The sequence below is a fragment of the Urocampus carinirostris genome, chromosome 16, assembly GCF_059441175.1.
Source record: "Urocampus carinirostris isolate Australia breed hairy pipefish chromosome 16, RoL_Ucar_1.0, whole genome shotgun sequence".
Taxonomy (NCBI): domain Eukaryota; kingdom Metazoa; phylum Chordata; class Actinopteri; order Syngnathiformes; family Syngnathidae; genus Urocampus; species Urocampus carinirostris.
In genome coordinates this window covers 13,187,560-13,214,906 of record NC_142364.1, presented here as the reverse complement: position 1 = coordinate 13,214,906, position 27,347 = coordinate 13,187,560, and the positions used below count along the sequence as shown (strand labels likewise).

Below are 27,347 nucleotides of genomic sequence, written 5' to 3'. Positions count from 1 at the left end.
CACAAATATTTATTACAACCTAACCACTACTCCGTTGCTATCTACACAGTTCAATTTATTTGGATCAGATTTAAGACCACTCATTTAATGTCCTGAAGTTTAACTTTTTTTGCAATTTTAGTATGTACTGTATATTTACTCTTCATACAAATTGTATCACTATTATTTTTTTTATATTGTATTTTTTTTAATATAGTTTTTTTTAAATGAAAAAAATTTAATTGACCCGTTAAATCAAAAGGATGGTTAGTTTATAAAGGTAATGACGACTATTTTTGACCCCAAACATAATATATAGTAAATCAATCAATATTGTTTACTACTGTATTAATTTCAGGAGAGGATGCAGGAGGCTATTACGTGGAATAGGAATATGGATTGGATCTCATTGAATTTTGTCATCACAGTAGAAAACCACAAATCTACAGGTACATGGTCACCGTGGTACCCATCTCTTCATGAGCTTACTCAATTTGTTAATATTCATAGTTTTGTGCTTGCTGATGCATTTGAAGTGTCATCCAGCCAGAAAAAAATGAAAGATCATTCATTTCAAGGGTAACAAAATGAAGTAGGCTCACTTAGAGTTCCGGTAGCCCACAACCGCATGCAACCCTTTTTTGAACATGCCAAACGCACTCTTGCAAACACACCTACGATTGTCATGCACAACACGCTCACGTATACAAACAAACCTAGGAGATTGAAATCAATCAATAGCCACAATAGGTGATTTCAGTTTCTATTTTCATTCTACCAAACTGCTACAACATGTTAGCTTGAGCTAAGGGTGAGCAGGAGCTAGCTCACAGGTGTCAGGCCCGCGGGCCGGATCAGGCCCGCTAAGGGATTGAATCCGGCCCGTGAGACAACGCTGAGGGAAGCGCAAGAGAAAAACAAGCTGCGGGTTGAAATATGTCCACTCTATTTTGCCAAAGCCAGGCGCCTGTCACAAAGGCTGTACTTATTTCTTTCTTTCTCTCTTTCTCTTTCACTCTCTCTCTCGTCCTCCCTTTTTCTCTCACCTTCTATCTCCCTCTCTTTCACTCAGTGTCTCTCGTTTTCTTTCTTTGTTCCTCTTCATCTCTTTCTCTATCTGTGTCTTTTTACCTTCTTTTGCTCTCCTTTCTTTTTTTCCTTTTCTCTGTCTTTTCTCTCTCTTGCATGAACCTCCTCTTTCTCCCCTTCTCTCTTTCTCTCCTACTCTCTCTCTTTCTATTTCTGTTTGGATTTATTTTTCTCTCTCTTTCTTTCCCCCTCTCTCACTATTTCTCTTTTTATCTCTTTTGTTTAACATTCTCTGTCTCTTGCTCTCCTTTATCCCGCTTTCTGTCTTTCTCCCTTTCTTTCTTTGTCCCACCCTCTCTCTTGTTCTCTCCCTTTCTTTCTCTTATTTCTTTCTCTCTTTTTCTTTATCCTCAATCTACTCGTCTTTCTTTCTTTCTCTCCATCTTTTCTTTTCATTCTTCCTTTTTTTCTTTCTATCCCTTTCTTTCTTTCTTCATTTCCTTCTTCCTTTCTTTCTTTCTTTCTTTCTTTCTCTCTGTCTTTCTCTCCTTTTCATTCTTCCTACCTCATTAGTCTGGCCCCTGAGAGAATGTTTGTTCTATCTTGTGGCCCCCGAATTAAAATGAGTTTGACACCCCTGAGCTAGCCAGTTAAGCAATCAGTGATTACGGTCACAAAAACGATCGACATGCCTTCATTTTGGCTCATGCTCTAGGCAAAAGTATTGCCATATGTTAAGATCTGTCAGGGCTGAACAATTATTAAAATACAAATTGCAATTGCAATATAATTAAATGCAAAATGTTTTAATCAGAAACCTGGAAAATGGGAGGGACTGCTTTTTATTGTGGTAGGTTAGGCTGTGTTTGTAAAATATAGGATCTATTCAAAGAATAATATAAATAATACAATCAAAATAATTGACATCACTTATTACCTTTTGCTTATCTCCTTTTTTCCCCGAATATTATTTTACTTTTTTCCCTTGACACTTTGAGCCCAAGCCTCGAAAATCCAATTGGTAAAACGATATCATGAAATATAAATATTTTCAAAAATATATTGAAATAGTTAGAAAATGAGTATGACCTTTTCCGAGCTAAAAGCTACTTCTCGTTAATAATTAGCGCAAAGGCCACCCGGTTCGATATGCATTTCTAAAATAACCATTTATTATGTTTCGACTATGTTGTCACTATGTTATTACAAAATCAATTATTCGAAATAAGGTTAATAGACTCAGTCAACAACATAAAAGCTATTTTAAGAACACGTTCGCTCAGCTGTCCTTAGAGGGCACTGTGGCGCCCGCGGGCACAATGTTGGAGACCCCTGATCTAAAACAATGTTTTAATGTATAGTTTACCCCCGGGGATACGGCAGCTCCACCATACGATGTTTTCTGCTGTTGGTTTGTGTCACGGCATCATGAAAATACAGATATGCTTTTGGCTTAACTCCCTCCCACAATGCCTTTCACCATATTCAGTTCAGAATTTGTGTGCTTAATACATACTTTGTGATTCGGTGAAACAATACTATATTTTTGTCCTATATTTAATCGCTATGGGTCCAAGGCTTGCAGTGACACTCAAGTACATTAAAACCATTAAAAATAAGTTTACGATTATTAAGAAATACAAAGAAGGCACACAGATCCCTACCCTCGCTAAGTTGCATGGCTGTAACCAATCATCGATTGGGATTATTGTTAAAGATAAGGTGATTAAAGCAAGGAAATCTTCTCAGGGCATTAGAATCCTTACAATCCTTACAAATGGAAGTTTTAGAATCAGCTCGAATTAGCATCTACCGTCTCATCCTATTTGCACCCACCTGCTACATCATTGTACCCCCTTAAGTCATGCCAAAGGACATTTTCCCTTTACATGAATATGCATTTATAATGTTATTTCATCTTATACACCTATATAACTCATATATAGTGCTTATTATACACTAATTTGTTATTCTATAATTTTCAATTAGGGTACCGGGTGTTCAGCATGCATTAGCTGTGCATTACCAAGGTTTCTATAGAACAAATTCACTTTGCAATCCACCTCGGAACTCATTGTTGTATCCCGGATGTCTAGAGCACAGAAATTTAGGAATTCCTCTTTTAACAATGATTAGTATTGTAAAAAGAAGTAGAATACATCTCAATTAAATCTAAATTATTATTAATATTGCACAACCCTTACGATACCAAACTGTATTACGATACCAACTGTATGTAACGTCCTACATGCCGACATTTCTATGTGTAAATATTGTGTGAATTATAACTATAACCTTATCCTCCTTGTTTTTATAACCTTATCTTCTCTGTTTCTTTTATCCTCACTGTGAATATGTGATGCTGGAGTGCCATGCCCAATTTTGTTGTCACAATATGTTAACCCATTTTGTAACAATGACAATAAAGGTATATTCTATTCTATTCTAAAATTGCTCAGCCTTTCTTTCAATAATACACATAATTTTCGGTTTAAACGTTCACAATAAGCAAGCAATCAATCAAACCTTAGCACCTACAACAGTCACAACATTCATGACATGCGGGGGCACCGATCAGCGACTACGACACCCACGTTAGTATTTGCGGCGAAAAACAACAGAAAAATGTGATCACCTCAATGAGATTCCGGACGTGGGAATTGAGTGTGAGCTGCACCACAGAGCAGGGGATGGGACAAGGATGAGGGGAGGACGACATAGCCGTGGCATCGAAAACACAAAACAAAAAAAGCACCAACAAAACCAGCAATGAGACAACACCCGTCACAGCAAATCCAAATGAGCAACAAAACATAACAACTTGCGGTAAGTGTGTTACTGGGTGGGCATGCGTCATGCTGCGTTGATGGTGGTGTTGCGGTTACGCGGTCATGCTTACCAGCTTGAGAGAAAGCTTCACGGTGGGGAGGGAAGGAAAAGGGGCAACGGGGAAGTGGGAAAGAGAGAACACAGTCAACGTCAAAGGGGAACAGGAGGAACAAGAAATAAAAAAAAAACATTATTCGCTCGTTGTCTTATTTCAAATGCCAGAGGTTCTAAAAAAAAAAACGCAATAAAAAATTGCAAACAATACTTATTCATTTGAAATATGTTGAGATGTCATTCAACATTTTTGTCAGTGAGCACATCTGGCTACTCAAAGAACAAATGTAAACAAAGAAATATGTAAAAAAATGAGGATTTGAAGGGAAAGATGGGTGAGGGAGAAGCGCATGATCCTCTTGTCATGCCACACGCTGGACAGCAGGGAGCGCTAGAAGCACGCAAGCAGATCTTAAACAAGGAGGCAGATGATGGATTCAGACAGACTTGATGTGCCCCAGTAACAAGGAGGCCATTCTGAAAATTCTGTTGGGTTTTAAAATGTTTCAAAGAATCCAGTTGTGAGGCTCACAGGCTGGTACACACTCAGGTCATCATCTTCCAAGTCATTTCTGGAAATTGTAATACACACTAATCCGAAATTACTCTTGCTACCCCCTTAGGGTAAGAGTTAAATGACTTTAAAAGTCTTCATAGTAAAAAATATATAAACCTAACAAAGGACAATCTGTGTTTTATAGTAAGAATATATCCTCAATCAGTTATTTATGTATAGTTCTATTTGTATTATCTGTTTAACACTTATATAAAGCAGTCAGACAGACACGTATACATCAAAACATGGATATGGCAGGACGCTGCAGCGGTCAATCAGGGACCTTATAACTCCCGAGTTGGACTTGAGTCACATTTGTGCCGTTAAACTGCATATTAAGTTTGGATCTTCAGTATTTAAAATTAGAATACTGTACAAAAAAATCAAGTTTAATATGAAAAATCAACTCAGGTTTTAACAACAAGCACTTGAAGTGTTTAAAACAGTCGACCCTCAGGATATACAACAAATTATTTTTACAAAATTTAAAAATTATGTACGACTTTGCTTGGTCTCGGATTCTATTGTCGACATCATAAAAAACACTAGTCTGCAATTGGTTTGTGTCACAGCATCATGTAGATGCTGAAATGGTATTGGCTGAACTTTCCTCCCACGATGCCTTTCTCCCTCTTCATTAAGTTCAGAATCTCATGTGATTCGTACAGACTTTACAAGTTTTTAAAAACAGTACTGTATTTATTTTTTACAGTATTTATTTGCTATGGCATCCAAAGTTTGCAGAGATGCTAAAGGTAGCATAAACATGATAACCATGGATCTTGCGATTATCAAGAAATATGAAGCTGGCACACCCTTGGTAATCCTCACTGAGGAATATGTCTGTAACCCATCAACAATATGGACAATATTTAATTATTATAAAGCAACAGTCTTCTGTGAGCGTGTCAATCCTAGCAAGTGAAATTTTAAAAGTTAGTTTTAATTTTAATCGTCCAACGTCTCTCTCCTTTGCATCCACCCACTAACTCTACCTAACAAGGTCAAGTCACATCACTCTAGATGTAAATAAAATACCATTGTTCATTCACATGTATGTTTATTCATGGATATAATACATTTCAATCTATCTAAAAAAATGTATAAATCCTGATTTGTGAGAGTGCTTGTGTGCGCGAGTGCGTTTCTATGTGACTTGTAGGCTCTGAAATGGCTGAATCACGCTTTCTTAAAAATGTTGTACTTTAGACCTCCGCGAGTGTCTTTAGCTAGGTTTTGTGTCAAAGCACCCCCAATATTACGAACAAAATCAATAAACATCTGCTTTCATGTGATGTTCTTTCATAGGGTTTCTAACGCCCTCTGGTGCCCAAATTGGGTACCACAGCTCCTGACCACCAACCACTCCAAGCAACCGAATGCTATCGACCCGGAAATGCCAGGCCATTTTGCTTGTCACATGTGAGTACTACTTACAATATACTATTTTATTATTTTAATGGCCAATTACCATAGGTTTCCGACCCCCACCATACAGAAATTTTATATTACTCCCCCCACTGCAGAAAGGGTTAATGTCGTATCACGAGGGTTTACTGTATGGACCAATAACTGAATGGATACATTTTATGGAGTTGCTAGGTTTCTGTGAATTGAACAATACAACTATTGTCAAAAGAAAAAATACTTTATGACCCAGAACCAAGAATTTTCCTGTCATACAGTTCAAGTCAAGTGCAGTTCTGTGCTTGTTTTGTTGACTCGAGCCGACTCATGTGACCCAAGTCGTACACCTCGGGCCATGACATCATCGTCTGATGATCATCACATCCCCCGGGTTGCAAGGTCTGAGAAAAACGCCGCCAGTGATGACGTAAAGCCGGCACATGTGGTGCGTGAGATGAGATCAAGGTCCCAACCGGAGACGGCATTTCCTTTAGGAGGCCAGCGCACCAACTTACAACGTACTGCCGGGCTTCGAAAGCGTACGTGGGCCGGCCCAGCGTCCTCTTCATAAGCTCTTTGCGACAAATGAGCGAGCGCGGCGATTGGTGTAGCTGCTGATGCGCTCGAGAAAATCGGCAGGGAAGACACATGTCAATCGACACACTAAAATTTAGCGAAGGCACCCACTCTATCTTAAAGCTAGCCAATATTCTTACCATAAGGTCCATGTACTAGTTCCCTTTTTGAACAAAGAATAAAACAGCTGTGTAGCCTACAAGCACTAATATTTCACTTTCGTGTTACGACATTCGAAATATGAATAAGTCCGAGACGATACAGATGAGAGCCGAAATGGTCGAGACGAGATCTCTCTAACAAACAAACGAGACTTTTTTACAATTGTATTCCTGTACAGAAACTGTTATTCAATTTGAAACGATCAAAAACCGTACAAAACACGGGAAAATCGTATAAGTTGACAGGAATGCAAGTGTATCACACAACGGTAACATGAAAAATCCCTGTGAGTATTATCATTTTGCCTCACCATTACTAAAGTTCAACAACGAAGAATTTCCGTTTCCAGAAATCGACTTCAGAGTGGACAAACACTGAAAAAGTTCTTTCCTATCCATCCTTCCATCCATTATCCACACCACTTATCCTTAGCAGGGTCACGGGGGTGCTGGAGCCCATCCCAGCTATCTTTGGGCAGTGGGCAGGGGACACCCCGAACTGGTGGACAACCAGTCGCAGGGCACACAGAGACAGACAATTCCCTCGCTCAATCACACCTCGGGACAATTTGGACCGGCCAATTAACCTAACATGCATGTTTTTGGAATGTGGAAAGAAACCGGAGTGCTCGGGGGAAACCCACGCAAGCACGGGGAGAACATGCAAACTCCACACTGGAAGGTTTGATCTCATGACCTCAGAACCGTGCCACAGGTCTTTCCTAGTTACGGGTTATTTATTTCACATAACACTTATTTAACTTAAACAATTTCTGTAACAAACTGAGAAAAACAATCCTTAATGAGACGTATGTGCGTATTATTTAGCTCCTCCTAGTTAAAAAATGTAGTCACTTTAAGTCTCTGTAGTTTGTATTCTTCCTTGTGGTTTGTAGCACTTGTTTTCAGTTCAAATATTCAGTACAGGGACAACTACTGGTCCCTTAAAAATTAGCAGTAGAAAACTGCAGGTGTTGTTTTATGGTTTCAAACACTAAAAACAGTTGGGTCAAAAATAACCCAAGTTTGGTTCCAAAATGTAACAACCCAATAATGAGTTAATTGACACACGTGTTGTTTTGCAGAAACAACTTGAGCAAAAATTCTGTCATGTTTTGGGTTTTTTTATTTTTTACAAGTGAATCCTACAAAAAAAAAAAAATTTGTTTTAAACTCATCCTCCAAAATGGGTTAATTTTCAACGAAACTATCTTGTTTAGAAAAACCCAAACAATTGGGGCATTCTGTGTAAAAGAACCAAGAAAAAAATGGGTCAAACGATCCAGGTACGACATGGTCCCGTTTTTTTGCCCAAGTCTTTTAGAGTGCAGTCATTTTTGCCAATTTGAGTATGGGGGAGTAGCAATGAAAGTTATCTGGTTCAGTGAACAAACTAATATTCTTCAAGGCAAATGCATTCAATCATTTATGATTTTTATTTGGGATTTTTATGTAGCTTGTTTTTGTTAAAACAGATTATGTTTTTTTTTTGCATTCACAGCCAACTTTTACTCAAACAATTATGACAAAACGGTCGTAGCAAGAGAGTCCTAGTACATGGACCTTAATTCGGATATAAAGGACATAAAAATGCTTTAAATGTGTTCTTATATTTAAATGTATCCATGCCGTACACAACACATCCACTGGCACAAGCGCTGCATTACTAGTGGTGAGAAATTTAAAATATTTCCTTAACGCCATTGTCATAATTTGCCAATTGCCATCACCTGCACTCACTCGTTCAGCCCCAGATGCCACTCGTTTCCTAATTAGTCCTCCTATTTAAACACGTCATTCTCGTTCACTCCTGGTCAGTCCCTCTGCGAACCTTAGCGCATGCAAGGCAAGCACGTTTGACTCTAGCTCCTGTTTTGATCCCGACCTGTTTCCTGTATCGATCCCCGATCCAAGCTCCGTTCTCCTGTACCGTTACCTGTATTCTGATTGTTTCCTGTATCGATCCCCGATCCAAGCTCCGTTCTCCTGTCCCGGCTACCCGTATCCTGATTTTGTTTCCTGTATCGATCCCTGATCCAAGCTCCGTTATCCTGTCCCGGCTACCCGTATCCTGATTCTGTTTCCTGTATCAATCCCCGATCCAAGCTCCGTTCTTCTGTCCTGGCTACCCGTATCCTGATTCCGTTTCCTGTATCGATCCCAGATGCAAGGTCCGTTCTCCTGTCCTGGCTACCTGTATCCTACCCGATTCTGTTTCCTGAATCGATCCCTGGCTTCCCACTCGTCCCAGCTACCCGACTTGTTCCGATCTCCAACCACGCTCAGTTTCCCATCCCGGCTGCTCGACTTTTTCCGATCTCCGACCACGCTTCGTTCGCGAGGGCTTTCCGCTCCTCCTGCCCAGCGAGCACCAGAGGCGTGTTCAGGAGAGTGATCAGACATGTAGTCTCTTGTTAATTGCTTGCCGCGCACTGCTGAACAAGTTGTAATCGCTCACTGTGATTGCCTTACTGATCCAAAATGGCCGACGACAGTACAATGGATTTCGTTCTACAGCTTGCTTTGAGCGAGTTGGCTGATATGAGCGACAGTTCGCATATTGACACAGTTAAGGTTATCCTAAACGCAGTGGAAGGGTCATACCTGTCTTGCATTGTTCACAAACATTACCAGGCAATGTAAGACGATATATTACATCGCCAACAGCACTCGTCAGGGTGAGATCCTCCATCTTCTGCACTGTCGACGCCATGTTGGAAATCAAAGTAAGCGGTCTTTCTCCCGTGATTACTCGGGCATGCGAGCGCTCAATAATCACTGGCCGTTCAGAAGCTAGCGATAGCTCGCGATAGCAATCACTCACTCTCCTGAACACGCCTCAGATTGCTGTCTTTTTCCTCTCGCCCTGACTTCCCAGATTCCCTAATAAAGCATTGTCTGAACCGTTTCACATTTGCGTCCCCTGCTTGTACCGGTCGTGACAGCTATTGTCTTATGTAAGCACAAAGCTGAGAGTCATTTGAAGTTTACCCATTTAGCAATTTTAATGAAGGGAATAATGATCCAACTTCGAATTTCTATAGCAAATCTCAAAAATCTGCATTTTTTTGTGCCAGTGGGGGTAGAATAGGAATTATCTGTTGCGCCTAAAGTGTCTAACGCGGACAAACGTGGATATACAACAAACACAGATAAGTTGCTAGCAGGCATGAAGTGCAAAAGCTGGCTGCGTCTGATGAATGGACAAAAATGGGAACGCTTCAATTTGAATGTGAAAACGTATAAGGACCGTTTTGACGTCAGTTGTCGCTCTTTCAAAGAACAGTTTCTGCCCTTCCCGGCTTTCACAAACCTGCACTTCCTGCTTACATCCTCTGAGCTTTACATTGTGCCTTTCAAAGGTCTCGTTCTGACCAATTTACGATGGGACTATGGCTGCCGACTTGTTGAACAGAAATAATAGAATACAAACGAACAAATAAGATGACCTTTGACTTTTTACATTTCAGAATTTTTAAAGCTACAACTCTATAAATCATAATTGCGTACGTTTAGATGCAGACAACAAACCAAATGGAAGTAAAATAGTCAGTATTCTGATTATGTAAAGTCATGTAAAAAGGCACAATAATCCGATAAAGGTCTTGGTCCAACTCCGAGTTTTCCGATAGCAATGGTTAAGTTATTTCATTTTCAAATTGCTTGTGCGTGCATACGCATTCAAATAACCCGAGTGCTTGTGCACATCCACCATTTCCCTCAACCAGGATTTTTTATGACTTAAAGCACTCTGGGAATTGTAGTACAGAGACGAATTCTACACACAAACTCTGGCTTATTAAGGAAGAAAGCCTCATGTGTATTGATTGATTTCTCAGGTTTTTGTTTTTTCTTTTTCCTGCCTCCACGGCAGGTCCGTATATATGGTCCATACATATTGGATTTCGATGTTGTATCTATCCATATATAATTTTAATCTGTTTTTTTGAAAGCCATGATAACAAAGTTCACTTTTTGGAGCGCGGAGGAAATAATGAAATCATGTAATTAATGAAATTATCCTTTCAAGAATGTCAAAAGTTAAATGATGAAATGATGTCGTTATCTAAATCCTTGCAAACACTAGGAATCGTTTGTCTTTACATATGTAAACGATTCATTCCGATAGCTCTAGAACAGTGTTTTTCAACCAGTGTGCCGTGAGACCTTTGTTTAGTGTGCCGCTGGAATTTGCCCAATTTTATCGTTCAAAAAAATCAGGCCATTATTCAGCATTTTTGCTTTCTTCAGACGAGGAACTCTAATAGTCATCCATACCAATAGGTGTCAGTAGATTTTTATATACTTTTTATATACTAATTATCTGCTCATGAGGTAGCACACTACATTTAATAACTTAAGTCGTTTAATAAAGCGGTTTAAGATTGCACTGTAAAAAAACATAAATGAAGCAAATAATTCTTTATTTTAAGTATTATTTTCTTCTTTTTATATACTAATTATCTGCTTACGAGGTAGTACAGTGAAATATTTGACATAATTTCATTTTCAAACATTGTGTGCCTCTGAACTTTTTTATAAATGAAAGTGTACCTTGTTTAAAAAAGGATGAAAAACACTGAACTAGAAATCCAATATCCAACTTCTATTGAATGGGATTATGGCCTGCATGAAAACATAGTCATTGTCTGTTGAGCAAACATTGTTAAGGGTTAACATCGCTTATTTGTGGTGATAGCAGGAATTTATGAAAGCTCAAAACTTTCTGTATTTCAGTATCCGCCACGGCTTGTTTACGAGGTATTATCTGGTGAACATGGGATTCTAAAAACTACTAAAACTAATTTTTCTATAATTTTTTGTGGGGAACCAAAAGACAGACAGTAAACTAGTCACAGAATGGGTAAAAAAGAAAGGTCTTAATACATTTCTTTTTAAAAAAAAAACAGTAAGGTGACCTACTTAAACAACTGAAATCAAACAAAACAATCGCCAATTTCCTTTAACAATATCATACAAAAGGAAAAGGTGAGCCGTCGTAGGTCATGGACGACCGGATGGGGAACGGGAAGGTACGTTTCCACCTCAAGGACGATGACACCCTGTCTGATAATTTCCAGGAAGTCACTCCGACATTGACCGGGAAAGTACAATATTTTTCCAAGTCTTAAATTGGCAAAGTAGCAGAAAGAGAGAGAGTAAATGGAATGCACAACCTGGGAAAGACCTACTACACATTATACATTACTCAACCGGGGAGCTAATAGTAGCACTCAAAGCTTAACTTTTTCCACCAAAATCAAGACTCAACTTCTGCACCAATGGGACATGTTTTGTATGTTCATTCTGTAATGTCCTCAAATACAACAATGTGTCAACTGCCTGCAGTCCTTTCCAAAAAGAACAATCTGCCTCCAGCAAGAACTACAACGAGCCTCTGTGCTGCTGTCAAAGGACGATGATGAAGGGAGATTGATGTGTCGAGAGGAATTAAGAATGAAGACAGGAGACGAAAACGTGGCTGGTGAATCAGTCAGCCATCACTGATTCGTGGGAACGGGAAGCATGTTAGGAAAATAATATATAAAGAAGAGGACCAGGACCGTACTGTATGAGTTTTTGTTTATTTTTTTGCAATTCTGGATTTTAGATGGGTTTATCTATCAATTGACATTAGGCATTAATTTACATTTTGATGTGGTCAAGTCAATATATGATTTTATCAATGTGTGTTTTTTAATCAATTTATTTGTAAGGAAGGCAAAAAAAATATCTTTTTGAATGTTTTTTTTCTACTAATATATGATAATGAAATAATTTGAGTACAATCCATTTTCAGACCTCCCTTTACCCTAAACAGAAAGCCTGAAAATAAATACATAAATATTTAAAATAATTAACTAAATTGTACTAAATGATTTAAGATTGCTCTGTGGCGGTTGGAATCTATTTTGTTTGAACTCTGAAACCATACTAAAGCAGATGAACAATTTGAAAAAAAGGATAGCGTTTAGACATTAGAGGGACATAGTGTGTTGTTCAGCGCCTCCTAGTTGTAAGAATATATATATATATATTGATTTGAATAATCAGCAAAATTATATGAGCTGGAAAAAAAACAGCTCACCTAGAGGGAGCTAGCATGATTAGCCGCATTTTTGCTGCTAAGGGTACCCCCAAAAAACAAAAATCTTAGAAAAAAAAAACAATCTGAATAGTAAAGGATTTCTATCACAGCCTTTATGTTATGAACAATCATGACTGTTATAGAGTACTAATGATGTAACAACTCAACTTGGTCACTTTGAGTCTCTGCAGTTTGTATTCTTCCTTGTGGTTTGTAGCACTCATTTGAGGCTGCACTACTGAATACCGCAACATTCTGTGGTCAATTATTACACGGTGTCCCTTTAAACACCTGTAACCTAACTGGAAAAAACATTTAGGCACCAGAGCTTTTTCTCTGAATATGTGAAAGTTCCCATAGCCTGTCTGGTCTTTGAATGCACCGTGAGTCTAGCACAAAGTGCCAGTAAGTGCTTTGCATTGTAAATTTGTGTTTTTTGTGAAAAAGTCATCCCACTTCTTAATGAAATTCCACCAAAATAACAATAATTGCAGCAATTATATTGAAAAAGCTTTAAAATCAAATTAAATGTCTCCTTTTAAAAAGTGTATCTTTGCTTACCATGAGATCATATAAATTGTGGCTAATGATAAGTTGTGGGCTCATACAGTGCGGTGCGGTAGGTGAAGCGCTCAAGTGCAGAGATGAACAGAAGCATGCACAAAGCTTAGGCGCTCGCACACATATATAAACACTCGCACTCACTTACCCCTCGCCTCAGGCTCCGCAGGCAGTGCATTTTGGGCTTGGAGGAAATGAAGTCGTTGAGGCGATGCGAGAGGGGCTCCTTGTGCTGCTTGGGAGATTGGGAGTCGTTGGGAACAGCAGAAGGTGAGGACTGGGATGAGGCTGGGGGAGCGGGCGGTGGCTGGCGGGGGGACGTTAACAGGGACATAAACTACCGGTAAAGAAAATCAAGGAAAAAGAAGAAAAAAGGGGATACAGAATCCCAAAAGGGAAAAAGGAGGAGGGAACACAAAATCAATAATCCTCCTCGGTTTGTTTAAAACAAAATCCAAAATAAAATGAGAGGAACGTTGGTATTATCTGTGGAGTCATGTGAGAAAAAAACGCAAAGCAAGACAAAGCAAGGGTGCGTTAAAGCGAAACAGCCGTCACAGCCCGAGCACATGCAAGCGTCCATTTTGAAAAAATTGTGGCTAAGTACATGTCCCAGGACAAGATGATACAGAGATTCCATGCATTATTATTATGTCATTCCCTCAACCCAAAGCGAAACACTATCAAGTGATGCAGGATTAAAACAAAAGGTGTAATGCATTTGTGCCTGTACAGCTATCCCCCGCAAGAATCGACACACAGAATTCAAGAAAATGAAGTGCACTTGTACATGCAAAAGCAGCCACTCAAAGATAAGGTAATCAGTTCAAAGCTTACTCCAGGGGTCGAGAACATATGGCTGTTTTCATGATTACATCTGGCTCTGAGATAATGCCAATTGTTTTTGTATTGTTCCAGTTTTAGTTTATGCAAAGCCAAAGCAACACATCATGTTACTGGTTTGGTCCAAAATATATAGGGCAGAGTCTCCGTTATAGTTTACAGTCACGGTTTTACACCAACAGACCCCGTTTTGGCTGTATGTCCCTATGGGATCCTGTATATGGAAGCTCATTAAACAATGTATATTAACTGTTGAGACGAAAACCCACAGAATGAACGGTAAACACCCAAAAATGCCAGCCGAGCACCCAGCGCAGTTCTATTGGGTGAGCAGTAGTGGTGGGCAACGGGGTGGGAAGATATCTGCACACATTGCTCAATCCCCCCCCCCGTTTTTCTCTCGCCAAGCTCTACTTACGCTGAAGGAAAATACATCCGTTTGCAGTATTTTTGACCTTTTTACAAAACAACTCTGATGGCACTTAGTTTTGATGCCGTTATTTACAACAAAAATAATGGTCAAAATGGGCCTCAATGATCCTATGTAATTGCGGGAGGGAAAGAAATTTTAAAAAGCATATTTTTCCATATCTGTTATTACTACTTCATGAATATTTTCAAATCATCAAACTTGCTTTTGAGTCAAAAAGGTCCCGACCCCTGGCCTTCTCTTTAAGTGAATTTTTCTAAAGTACTGTAGCTTCCACATGCGACTGATTGCTATATACCTTCCATTTGTAACTAAACCTCACACCTAAACAAAAGACATTCATTCCAAACACAAAAGCACCCGAAAGTGAAGTGAAAGCCTCAAAATAAAATGAGTGTACCACCAGCCTGCAAGTCACAAATCATAAATCACTGCTAAAGGTGAACAGCTAGGCAGTGGAAAACGGTGAGACTACGGGTGAATTAATACGGAGTCGGAAAGGCGGGAAATGCGTTAGCAAGTGTTACAGACAGGAATGGACGCTCCACGTCAGTTAGGGTGGTGGGGGAAATAAACCAGCATCAAAATCATATCGGAGAGTTCTGCAAGTGAGGTTGTGGTGCTCTTGTGTGAGTATATGTGAGAGTGTGTGTTACCTTGTTTTTGTTCTTGATGAAGGGCCACAGTTTGCCTTTGCTCTTGCCAGTGGGCCTCTCGCGGACGTCCCCACGCGAGTTTCCCAAGCTGGTTTCCGACACTGCCCTCTTCATGGACTGACTGTAGTCCTCAAACTCTACGTCTCCCGGTGGCTCAAAGCCGGACTTGTAGGACTCTACAACTTGCTTGGAGTCCTGCAAAAACACACTGTACGTCAGCGGTCTGTTTCAAGCATGTTTTTGGCCATTTTAAGCAGAGCACGCCAGTTTCAGCTCAGTAGCCTAGATGGTAAGGCGCCCGCTTTGAGACTGGGAGGTCGGTGGTTCGCGCCCCGGCCGAGTCATTCCTAAGACTTAAAAAGTGGTCGGCGGCGCCCTCTGTTGGCTGCGGCTGCATCGGCTCGCTACAACGGGTCAGGTGCAATCGACATTTCGTTCTGTGTACATTGTTACACAGAATGACAATACAAGGAAATTATTATTATTATTATTATTTCAGCACTTTTCTTCATCAATATATTGAATGATACTATATTATTGATAGTGTTGCCACGATACCAAAATTTCAATCTTGATGTTAATACGCATTAAAAATACTCGATACCACAGGGAAAACAAACAACTTTTAAAAAGGCGCGCTTTTTTTAACCACCCTAAAAACACAACAGCAGAATAATAAAGTTGTCAGCAAACGAACAATACTAAGAATAAATACTTTCTCAAGTAATCGAATCTCGTTTGAAATAAAAGTGACGGATTAAATTTGTGATTAAGTAAAATGAGATTACAGTATATACCAAATGAGAAATTGTAATCAACTAAAGGCTGTCCCTGCCCATTTTGGCCTCGTAGGGGCAGTGCTGTGCCATTTACACTCTGAAGTACACATTGACAAGAGAAGAAACCTAATTTTATTCAAAGTAATTTTATTTCACATCTTTTTAAGATATTTATGTATTTATTTATTTTTAAAGAAAACATTTTTGTGATATATTTATTTATATATTTATGGAGCTTATTTTGAACCATGTATTTTTCATTTTTGATGAAACATCCCCATTTTATTCTTAATAAATTATTATCTTATTTTTTGATGGAATACTTGAATTTATTTATCAATTCATTAAATACATAAATAATTTCCATATTCATGGTTCACAGTTCACATCAGTCAATGCTGAGGTCCAGCTCATCTCTGAAGAGCGGGATGACACTTAACACCGAAAAATAACAGCAACCAGATGATAAAGATGCCGTATTTGAGACGGGTTAGGAGGCTTCTCCTGCTACTGATGACCATGAAAATCGGGAACCTTTAATATGTCACAGATACAAGGGACATAGTGTCATCGCCGCAAATTTTGTTTTTCAACAAAAATATGAAAGTGTTGCAATCTCTATTGTATTTAGTAAAGAAATAGTTTTTTTCCAGTGATTTAGTATCTGTGGGGGACAAAAGACCCCCGACCCAACCCTTTACCCCCCAAAAGTGGCCTAGAGAGGGATAAGACGCCGCCAGGCTGTACTTGCCCAAGAAACACCACAGGAAGTGGTGCCCAGATGACAACAGTGGTTAAGGGATCTGTGACCCGGAAATGCTTTGTAAAACTGAAAATGATTTCTTCCTGAAAATTATCTTAACTAGCTTTTTTTACAGATCATTTGTGTGAAAATATCATTATTTGAAGGAATAACACCCTCAAAATCGATACTCGTTTTCTCTTATAAATTGAACTAATCGGTAGTCTTTTCAGAATAAGCGTGAAGCTAGCAATGTTTTTAAAAATGAAGCACATTTTGTATTTAAATATATATCTGGTGTACACTTGGTGTAGGTTTTGATTTACAGTTAACTAGGGAACAGTGCTGTTTTTTCTAGTTGAATTAATAAAATGTATCTTGTTGAAAGGAAAAACTATTTTTTTTTTTCATTAAAACAATATAACAGACTCCATCCCACAAAAAAAAAAAATACTGGCATTTGTCCAAAGTCATCTGTCAAGTTGTATCTCAAAGCGCCGCTGCCTGCTTCCTGTGATTCTCCAACAAATCACCAGGTCCACAGATAAGCCAACACACATCACCGACGTGCCGCCTGCTGTATTATCAAGCCGGGAGATAAGAACGAAAGGAGAATAGGACATAACCAGCTCAATGCGTTTTTGCCAGGGCTGGGAGGCCCCACATAGTCGCAGGAAGAGGAAACATGAATCACCCTGAGACATCAACTTTCGAGCAAGTCCCAGGTTACGGTTGTTGATTCCGAAAAAGTTTGTCCGTCTTTGAGCGATGCAGTAATTTTCCTTGCCCTGCTTTGGGGGCATGTGACATACTAGTTTACCAGCGGAACTACTGAGGAACCCAACTGCCAAAACAAAAAAAAGTGTGGGGAAAAAACTCATTTCATGCTGATATTTTTTCCAGAATTTAAACGTTTTTTTTTTTTTGCATTTACCTTAATTATTAATTAATATATCTTCATCAATATTCCATTAACATGATTTTCAAAAATATTTAATGTTATAAACAAACTTGTCATTGCTTGCCCCAGATTGGGAAAGGTTCTCAAGTGGTCTGACTTCAGGACTCACCGTTCCACCCTAATGACAAGGTGCAACCCAAACAAGAAAAAAACTTCTTTAATTTATCTAATGAAAGGATTGTGGAATTCAAAGCATACATAGTATATCACGGTCACCTTTTTGCCCCAAACAAAAACAACTTGACCACCAAGACAAATAACTTAATAAGTATCGCAAATCATCGGATATAGGCCTGCATCACATACAAGCGACCCCCTTAAACTGCTTTACAAGAGTCAAGTTAAGAGACTTATTGTGAATAAGGGCTATACAAACAAGCATGCCTTGACTTTAAAATAGATAAATAATAAAATAAATTCAAAATATTAATGAAGCATGTACCGTATTTTCCGCACTATAGGGCGCACCGGGTTATAGGGCGCACCCCCAAAAAATAGTTTTTGGTCCTATATCTTCTATAGATAAGGCGCACCGGGTTATAAGGCGCTACAATGGGAACGTCGACAAAACAGTCAGATGATTCAGTCAAACTGATTACCCCCTTAACATTCCCAAAGGTTGCAAAGAAGCAAATACGTGTCGTAGACACGTGCGGATGCGGTGTCCGTACGATGTCACTCAAATGCATCATTTCAAATATCATTCGGAAGGTTAAAGTCTTGAGATTCAAGAAATGCCAACCATTCCTTAGTTTCTATTTTCTTTTTCGCTCGCAACTTTACTGTGCATATGACAATAAACACTTGGAATTGAGTTTAATTCACTCAACTCATCACAGCAACATCAAGATCGTTCTAAAACAAGATACCGGGAAAATATAAAGCCGCATAGCTCACATAAGTTCTCACGCTCAATAATGATACGCAATCATGGTCTTCTTACAACCGTGAGTGTAGTAAATCCAGGAGAGTAAAATGTTTACAAATACAGACTAATGAAACATGTTTCTTTATGGCGTAGTTTAGCAAGCTTGCTATTCAGTCATCTTTTTCGGCCAATTGCAGGGTTTGTTTTGGCCCTCGAGCCTATCCAAGGCTCCGAATAACTTCAGCCAATAGCGATCGATTTAACGGATGATTGACACATCTTTTTCGGCCAATTGCAGGGTTTGTTTTGGCCCTCTAGCCAATCCGCGGCTCCGAATAACTTCAGCCAATAGCGATCGATTGAACTGATGATTGACACATCTTTTTCGGCCAATTGCAGGGTTTGTTTTGGCCCTCTAGCCAATCCGAGGCTCCGAATAACGTCAGCCAATAGCGATCGATTTGACTGATGATTGACACATCTTTTTCTGCCAATTGCAGGGTTTGTTTCGGCCCTCTAGCCTATCCGAGGCTCCGAATAACTTTAGCCAATAGCGATTGATTCAAATGATGATTGACACATTGGTTAGCCAATGAATTGCCGGTATATAAATCCCAGCATACACCGCGGACTACTCCACGTTCGGGGGGAAATCGAGTCGGCGGCTGTTGCGTAAGTTGCGAGACCTTGCGATTTAATATTGAGCCATATATAAGGCGCACTGTATTATAAGGCGCATGGTCAGCTTTTGAAAAAAATTAAGACTTTTAGGTGCGCCTTATAGTGTGGAAAATACGGTACCTAAACATCCATAATTATTTAATTATGTGGTTGATGAAGATATAATATACTGGTAAAAAGCAAAAAATAAAACATTTTTAAACAATTTATTGTACCTTCAGCGCTTTAAGGCCAGACTCTCATACACCATTTTTGTATTCCTTCGATTCGATCGTTGTTGTCACCGATTTTCACTTTTCCTTCCCCTTATCACAAATTTTCTTGGGACCCATTATTATGGGCAGAAAAAGAAAAGAAAACCGGCTAAATCACAATAAAATGAGATGTGGGTCCTCTCAAAGGCGGCAAATGTTGACTGAACAGGAAGAAGTGATTGAGCAGGGGATTATCGCCATCTACTCTTAAGGAGTGTTATCAACTCTCGTTTTTTTTCTTCTTCTAAGCATTTTTTGCCAAGGCCCGTGACCCAGTTAAAAACGGTTCACGACCTACTTGAGGGTCCGGACTTATCAGTTAAGAAACACTAATTTATATCAAAGGTTGGCAATGTGATGCCCACGGTTACTAAGAACAGTAGGCCTGACCGATTCTGAAAATTGTTCACCAGTAATTGGTCATAGTGATTTTCTGGGGAAATTTGATTCCTCAACGGCATGAAAAATATACGCATTGTCAGTGTCTTTAAATCCATGATTAATCATTCCAAAACTATTTTTAAAATTAGCCTGTAATTTGTATATATAAATCATTCAGTTGTGTGTGCGGCACAGCTCTGAGATCATGAGATTGAACCTCCTATGTGGAGTTTTCATGTTCTCTCCGTGCTTGCATAGGTTTCCTCCGGGCACTCCGGTTTCCTCCCACATTCCAAAAACATGCATGATAGGTTATTTGGCCCGTCCCTAAGTGTGAATGAGCGAGTTAATTGTCTATCCCTGTGTGCCCTACGACTGGCTGGCAACCAGTTCAGGGTGTCCCCCGCCCGCCACCCGACGATAGCTGGGATGGGCTCCAGCACCCCCGCGACCCTACTGAGAATAAGTGGTGCAGATAATGGTTGGATGGATGGAAATCATTCAGTTCAAGGAAAATGATTAAATGGTTGAGTGAACCTGTTTTAACCCCACTTATAATAATTAACACCATGTAATAACGTAATAGCAACAGAGTAACGACATAGTAATAACAGGATGAGTTGTTATTTTAGAAAAGGATCTCAAACTGGTAGCTCTTTGCGCAAATCAGTAACAAAAAAGTATTCCGTTTCAAAAGGGTTGGTGAACCCTGCTTTATTTCTCTACACTTGTATTATTTTCTTTCATCTCATTTAAATTTTTATGGGGGAAGTTTTGATCCTCCACAGGAAACGCCTACGTAGCAGAAGTACGACATCTCCCCTCGGGATGATTTTTCTGTCACACAGCAAGCATATGACTTACTAAGAGATTAAACGACCTTTGGTAATTTGTATTCCTTCTTTTTTCTAAGCTTACCGCCTTGGCTTCAATTGACTCGGCTGCCTTGGTCATGCCGTCCAAGCACTTCCCCACGATGGGGATCACCTGTCGGTCCACATCGGCAAACGTCTGCATGCACACCCCTATCCTATCGATACGTTTCTCCTCCATATCTTGGAGTTTCTGCCGCGAAAATGAAGAAATATGCATAAGGTTAATGTTTATTGAACTGTTAAAAAAATGGAAATTTTAACCAGTTTGCACACCTGGAAGATGTTGGGTATGATGGTGTAATAGTGCTCATTCTGCTCCTGGTTAAACTTGTGCAGGTAGGACGAGTAATCGCTCTTGCTGTCGGCCGCCATCTGATGTCTGGTCTGAGCCTGCTGCCGAGCCTGCACAGAATCAAATAGAAAAACAAAAGAATATATTTATTCGTGAGTTGTTATCAGTGTGCATTTAGCGTATTGCACACACACAAAAACATAGCTGGAGCACAAAAACACTGATATTCCTAATTTCTTTCGGTGCGCACATACAAGGACAAGCATGCTTCAGCAATTTTCTTCCAGGAATTACGAAATGAACTTTAGAGTACAAAATCAACAAAACGACATTGCAACAATATTACCTAGGCACCACTCATAAGATTAGCTTTTAACTTAATTTGGAAAATAAAAAAACATCTTGTCAAAGACACAGTGCTACTGTCAATTTCATGTTTTATTTCCACACTTTATCTCGTCAAATTACCAAAATAACCAACTTGAACTTACAGCATACATTTTTAAAAGCTGTGTTTTAAATTTGTCTTTCGCTCATACTGAAAAAACAAAAACAAAGGGCCAGAGAAAAATACAACAAACAGGTTGTCAAAAAAGGTTCATTCTTAGTTTGTTTGTATTATGGATTTATAAAGTGGACCTCTGTAATTCTTTACTTTTTTCATGGGAATTGTATTATTTTTTGGTACAGATAAATGATTGAAAAGGATTCCTCTTCGTCAAAATCAAACTTGTGCAATATGTGGCCTGTATTTAACTCATTCACTGCCATCCAACAGTCAAATTGTCATGATTACTGATGGGATTCACCGGTGCCCGCTCATTTGGCGCCAACCGCCGCGGGTTCTGATTGGCTCCCTGTCCCTACTAAAACCCAGTCCTGTCAATCCCCTGTTGTCAGTCCGTCTGCGAACCTCTGTTTATACAAGGCAAGCCGTTTTCAACCCGGACTCCCACCTGTCCTGTTTTTGCTCCCGTTTGTCTCCGGCTTCGACCTGTTCTGATCCCGACCACGTCTGCTCTCCCGTCCCGGCTTACGACCCATCTTTGATCCCGGCTACGTCTACTCTCCCGTCCTGGCTTACGACTCGTTTCTGACCCCGCCATCGCTTGCTACGGAAGATCCACTTCCGTATTCGGATCACAATCCTAGTGTGAGGACGACTTGCTTCCCGCGTCCAGTGAGCATCGAATCGCGGGCGCTGCCCTTCCTCTTTCTTTCAGTGAAATTGTGAGAAAACGTTACACGATTAAGTCTACACTGTGTGCTGGTCTTGACACAAATAGAGGTTTGATATGTTTTGCCATCAATGGCACTAAATATGTTAAAAAAAACATAAAACATGGTATAAAAAAAGCTCACCAGTGATGTGTCATTGTGATTTTTTTAGGAAATTTGATTTCTAACTGCCAAGAGAAATCATTAACATGATCAGTGTCTTTGCATGTACTGTATTACCATTTCTTCCGAGATTATTTAGAAAATTAACCCATTATTTATATATGTAAATCACTCATTGTCCTTATAAAAGGCATGTTTTAGAGGTTAACAAATCCTATTTTATCCCTACTTCAAATAATTGAGACATGGTAAAAGCATTGTAACAACACAGTAATAACATATGTTGGTATTTTAGAATTGCATATCAAACTGGTAGCCCTTTGCACTAATCAGTATCCAAAAATTAGCTGTCAGCTTCACAAAGGTTAGTGACCCCTGAAAGAGGACGTTTTTCTAAGCCAGAGGTTGACAAGTTATAGTACTGCCAAGTATCACCTTGGCCTCAAATTGTACACATTTAGTGGCTTGATGGTCACAGGTGAGGGGGTTGGACATTTTTGTACAAGGGGATTTGAAGTTCATTTGGCTAATTTGACATTCATGATGATCAAGTGCAGCAGGGCGGCCCTATTACGGATCACGGCAGATGGAGATCAGATTATCTCAGCCAGACAACATGTGCTGCCCATTGTGTGTGCTGTGTGTGCCACTAAACTTAGCTTGTCTGTTTCCTTTTTCCATCTTAAATGAAGCCTGCACAATACAAACGTGACATTGCTTGCCCCAGATTGGAAATGACACAGTGCAACTACCAAGCAACTGATGGCACTAATATTTGGACAGTTTCTGGTGGATTGTTCCTCAAAGGGTGCTGGTTATTGTATCGCAGAGTTTCATGGAATCCACGAATACTATCGGATTCATTTCAGTTTAGATTCATGAAATAAAAGACCTGCCGAATCGTTCTTTTCATTTTGCAGACACTCACACATGGATAAACAATAGCTAGCTGAGATAGATTCCAGTAAGGGAAGTGCGGGGGTTACAACCTACTCTGATGGATGAACCCTAAAAAAGGTACATGTCAAAGTGTGAGTGCATGTGTGAGCATGCTGAGCTATGCAAAGTGCGCTTGACAACCCCACTGTGTTGCTATGGAAACCAAATGACATCCTGTCTGAGTTTCCTGCCAGCAAACGTGTCATATATGACAGATTTTTGTTCGAACCGACCTCAATTCGGGACTCTAAATAAGTAAAAAAATGACAAAAGTGAGGCAAGCCACGGACGTCCAGACACACATGGGAAACGCCTCCTGTTCACCGCACTTACCTTAAGGGATCTTCGCTTCAAGGTGTGGCAATAGAATATATACAAACACCATAAACACAAAAAAGGATGGTTAGGCTCATATTTGTATTTTTTTGTTACTTAACAACTAATTATTTCTGCAAGTAGAATCCACGCAAATAGGTATGTAAAAGTTATGAGTGTGTTGTCTTTGTGAATGTTTTAAGAAATTATTGTTTTGTAGTTGCGCAAAATTTGGGGGGTCTTTAACTTATTGTTGTTAAATATTTCACTGCAAAAGGACAGTGGGAACATTTTGAGGTGAAATATGTAGTAAAAATACAAGTCATTTTAAAAGGCTTTTCTTGTTGGCAGATCATTTTACCTGTTTTAAAAAAAAAAAAATTCTAGGATTAGTAACATATTGTACCGTACACCTATTCAAACATAAAAAGAGTTACAAAATATAGTAGAAGGATAAAAATAATACTTTAAAGAAGAATCATCCAACATAGATTGACAGATGGCAGATATTTTTGCTAATTTTAGGTATTAATTACTGTATTTTAAGAAAAATTTAAGAAAAATCATCAAAAAATATTGGAAGAAAAGGCATCGTATTTTCACGACTATAAGGCGCACTGGGTTATAAGGCGCACCCCCCAAAAATAGTTTTTTGTCCTATATTTTCCATACATACGACGCAACGGACTAGAAGGCAGACAGTGGGAACATCAACAAAACAGTCAGATAGTTCAGTCAAACTTAATAACCCCTTAACATTCCGACGGCTCGCAAAGAAGCAAATATGTGTCTTATAGACACGTACGGACACGGTGTCTGTACAATGTCAGCTATCACTCAAATGCGTCATTCCACATATCATTAGAAAGGTTAAACTCTTGGGCTTCAAGAAATGCCAACCATTTCTATTTTCATTTTTGCTGGCAACTGTGTGTAGCAAAGTAAATTTAAGTGTGCAGGGAAACGTGTTTTTTGATTGTGCATATGAGAATAAACACTTTGAATTGAATTGAATTTTATAATAGACTCATCGTAAAAACATCAAGATCAGTCTGAAACAAGATACTGGGAAAATGTAAAGCCAGGGTAGCTCACCAAAGTCGTCTTGCAGCCATCACGTTCAATAATAATACGCAACCATGGTCCTCTTACATCCGTGAGTGTAGTAAATCCAATCGTGTAATATATTTACATACTGCAAAACACGCAATAATGCCGACAAAGAAAAGAAAACATCCGCCTAGAAGCATCTGCATCGATGGACGTTGCTTGTTGCTACCGGTCTGTTTAGCCCCATAATTCCTGTTTAGAAATACAGACTGTTTTACTCCAGGCCGTAGAGCAACCAAAAATGCGATTCACATCTTTTTTTGCAGGCTTTGTTTTACCCTGCTTTAGCCTATGCGTGCCCGTAAATGCTAAAAAGGACCCGCCTCCTTGACCTCCGAATAAGCCATTAGTGACCAATTCAAATGATGATTGCCACATTGGTTAGGAAATGAAAAACTGGCATATATATCCCAGCATACACTGTGGACTACTTCACCGACGGGGGAAAATCGAGTCGACGGCTGCTTGCCTTAGTTGGAGGCCTTGCGACTCAACATTGATCAATATATAAGGCGCACTGTATTATAAGGCGGATGGTCAACTTTTGAAAAAACTAAAGGCTTTAAGTGCGCCTTATAGTCGTGAAAACACGGTACTTAAAAATAGAACACATATTCATGATGAAAGAAAAAAGTTTGAAATATAATAAAATAATTTAAAAATAATACCTATCAAAGGTATGCTGACAATGACAATGAAACTCCATTCTGCCTTTCACAAAAATTATAAAAACGATACATTAGGAAAGGGAGCAGCTCAAATTGCAACCAACCATTTGGAATAACTAAATTTTTTAGAACCCCAAAAATAATCGGGGTCCACTGATATATTTCTACTTATTCCAAAGTGCTTTAAGATACAAGTGTGCCCACAGAATGAATATATAAAGCATAATTTTCATTTCTGAAGATTTAAGTTACAATAAAGTCATCCCGCTTAAAGAACCACTGATCGATTATTTGACTTTGCAAGCTCTAAGTTGATTCTGCGGCGACAAATCATATGATGTGACGATGCAATAGTTGTCACGTTGTGGCTTTTTCTCTTTCTTGCAATAATTAATTATGTGTGATGCGCGAGGCTTGTACAGTGAGTGCCCTTCCATAAAAGCCCCCACTGTGAAAAACATACAACGCGACTCTTGTTTTGCAAGTCCCGCTTGCTGCAGGGCTCTTTTCTCCGCCTGTAAACGCAAAAGCAGTTTGTGTCTGTCCAGCAAAAAGGCTCTTTATTCCCTTTCCTGAATTTGCATCATAATCGGGTCCAAACTGTGTCAACTCTTGAGCCTGACACCCTCACGTAGAGATGGGAGTTGGAGGGCCCTTTAGGTTGGATGTCAAAAGAGGAAGTGGCAAGACAAAGCTGTAAAAGAGGATGGGGGACGGGGGGTTTCACTGTACCTTTTCCACGTCCGCCTTTGTTACGTTGATGTCAGCGTCCATCTTCTCGAAGTACTGCTGCGCTTTGTCCGCCTCTTTGCAATCACGCTCAAACTTCCTTTTGCACTGAAAAAAGAAGAGAAAGCTGATATAGTGCATAAAATTTATTTGTATAGTTAGTACCTTTCATAGATTAAAAAAACAACTAATTGTTGGTGATAGGAATTAGTGGAGAGGTGTTTTTAAAGGATAGTTGGATGTTTGGACGCGTTCCAAGGGATGGGCAGGGCACATGTATGATGCGGCAGGGGTAAACCAGTGAAAGCTGTCGGGCCCTGCTATTGAACAGAAGAGTGTGTTGTGTCACCCTGACCCGAGTGACAAGGCAGCTTTCTTGTGTCCCGTTTCATCTGGAGAGACGAGAGCATGACCAACATAGGTGCTGAGGTGCCTAAACTTGTTTGGGTGTTGAGGCATTTTGGGTTGTCTATGGTCCAAAAAATTTTGTGTGTGTTTTTGTTTTGCTATTTTTTCCCTTTTTATTTTCTTTATTATTGTATGTGTTTGTCTTGCTGTCGGTCATCCCTCTTGAGGGATATGACCAAGGTAGATAGATAGATAGATAGATAGATAGATAGATAGATAGATAGATAGATAGATAGATAGATAGATAGATAGATAGATAGATAGATAGATAGATAGATAGATAGATAGATAGATAGATAGATAGATAGATAGATAGATAGATAGATAGATAGATAGATAGATAGATAGATAGATAGATAGATAGATAGATAGATAGATAGATAGATAGATAGATAGATAGATAGATAGATAGATAGATAGATAGATAGATAGATAGATAGATAGATAGATAGATAGATAGATAGATAGATAGATAGATAGATAGATAGATAGATAGATAGATAGATAGATAGATAGATAGATAGATAGATAGATAGATAGATAGATAGATAGATTTATGAGCATTCACTCCATACTTGTATTTTGAGAAAATAAATGTAAACATCTATACGAAGAATGGTAATTCATACAAGACAGCATTACAATGCGTCATATTTGGTTCTCTGTGCGCAGGATGTGTCACATTGACGACACAAAGTTGGCAGGCAGCAAATTAAACCGACTTCCATACTGTTTTCTGTCCACAAAAAAACATACATTCATCAGCCGGCTCCCCTCTTGAGCAACAATCATGAGTTTTGTCGGGGGCCAGCATGCACTGTGACCTCTGCCTATC

The 27,347-nt window shown here is 39.3% G+C and overlaps 1 protein-coding gene across 24 annotated transcripts in view; it reads right to left on the bottom strand.

Moving 5' to 3' along the window:
- fnbp1b (formin binding protein 1b) overlaps window positions 1–27,347 on the bottom strand; it is a 77,930-nt gene that overhangs the window by 12,911 nt on the left and 37,672 nt on the right. For 5 of the 24 annotated variants that reach the window (XM_088319859.1, XM_088319844.1, XM_088319846.1 and 2 more), the window contains exons 6-13: window positions 26,108–26,212; window positions 23,616–23,630; window positions 20,984–21,112; window positions 20,754–20,900; window positions 15,170–15,364; window positions 13,389–13,577; window positions 3,908–3,922; window positions 3,644–3,679 (exon numbers count right to left, since the gene is read on the bottom strand). In XM_088319859.1, coding sequence (XP_088175985.1) covers window positions 3,644–3,679; window positions 3,908–3,922; window positions 13,389–13,577; window positions 15,170–15,364; window positions 20,754–20,900; window positions 20,984–21,112; window positions 23,616–23,630; window positions 26,108–26,212 — 831 coding nt within the window. Of the gene's footprint in view, window positions 1–3,643; window positions 3,680–3,907; window positions 3,923–6,369; window positions 6,477–13,384; window positions 13,578–15,169; window positions 15,365–20,753; window positions 20,901–20,983; window positions 21,113–23,615; window positions 23,631–26,107; window positions 26,213–27,347 lie in introns of all 24 variants that reach the window. The other 19 variants (XM_088319850.1, XM_088319851.1, XM_088319853.1 and 16 more) reach the window with 16 other exon arrangements.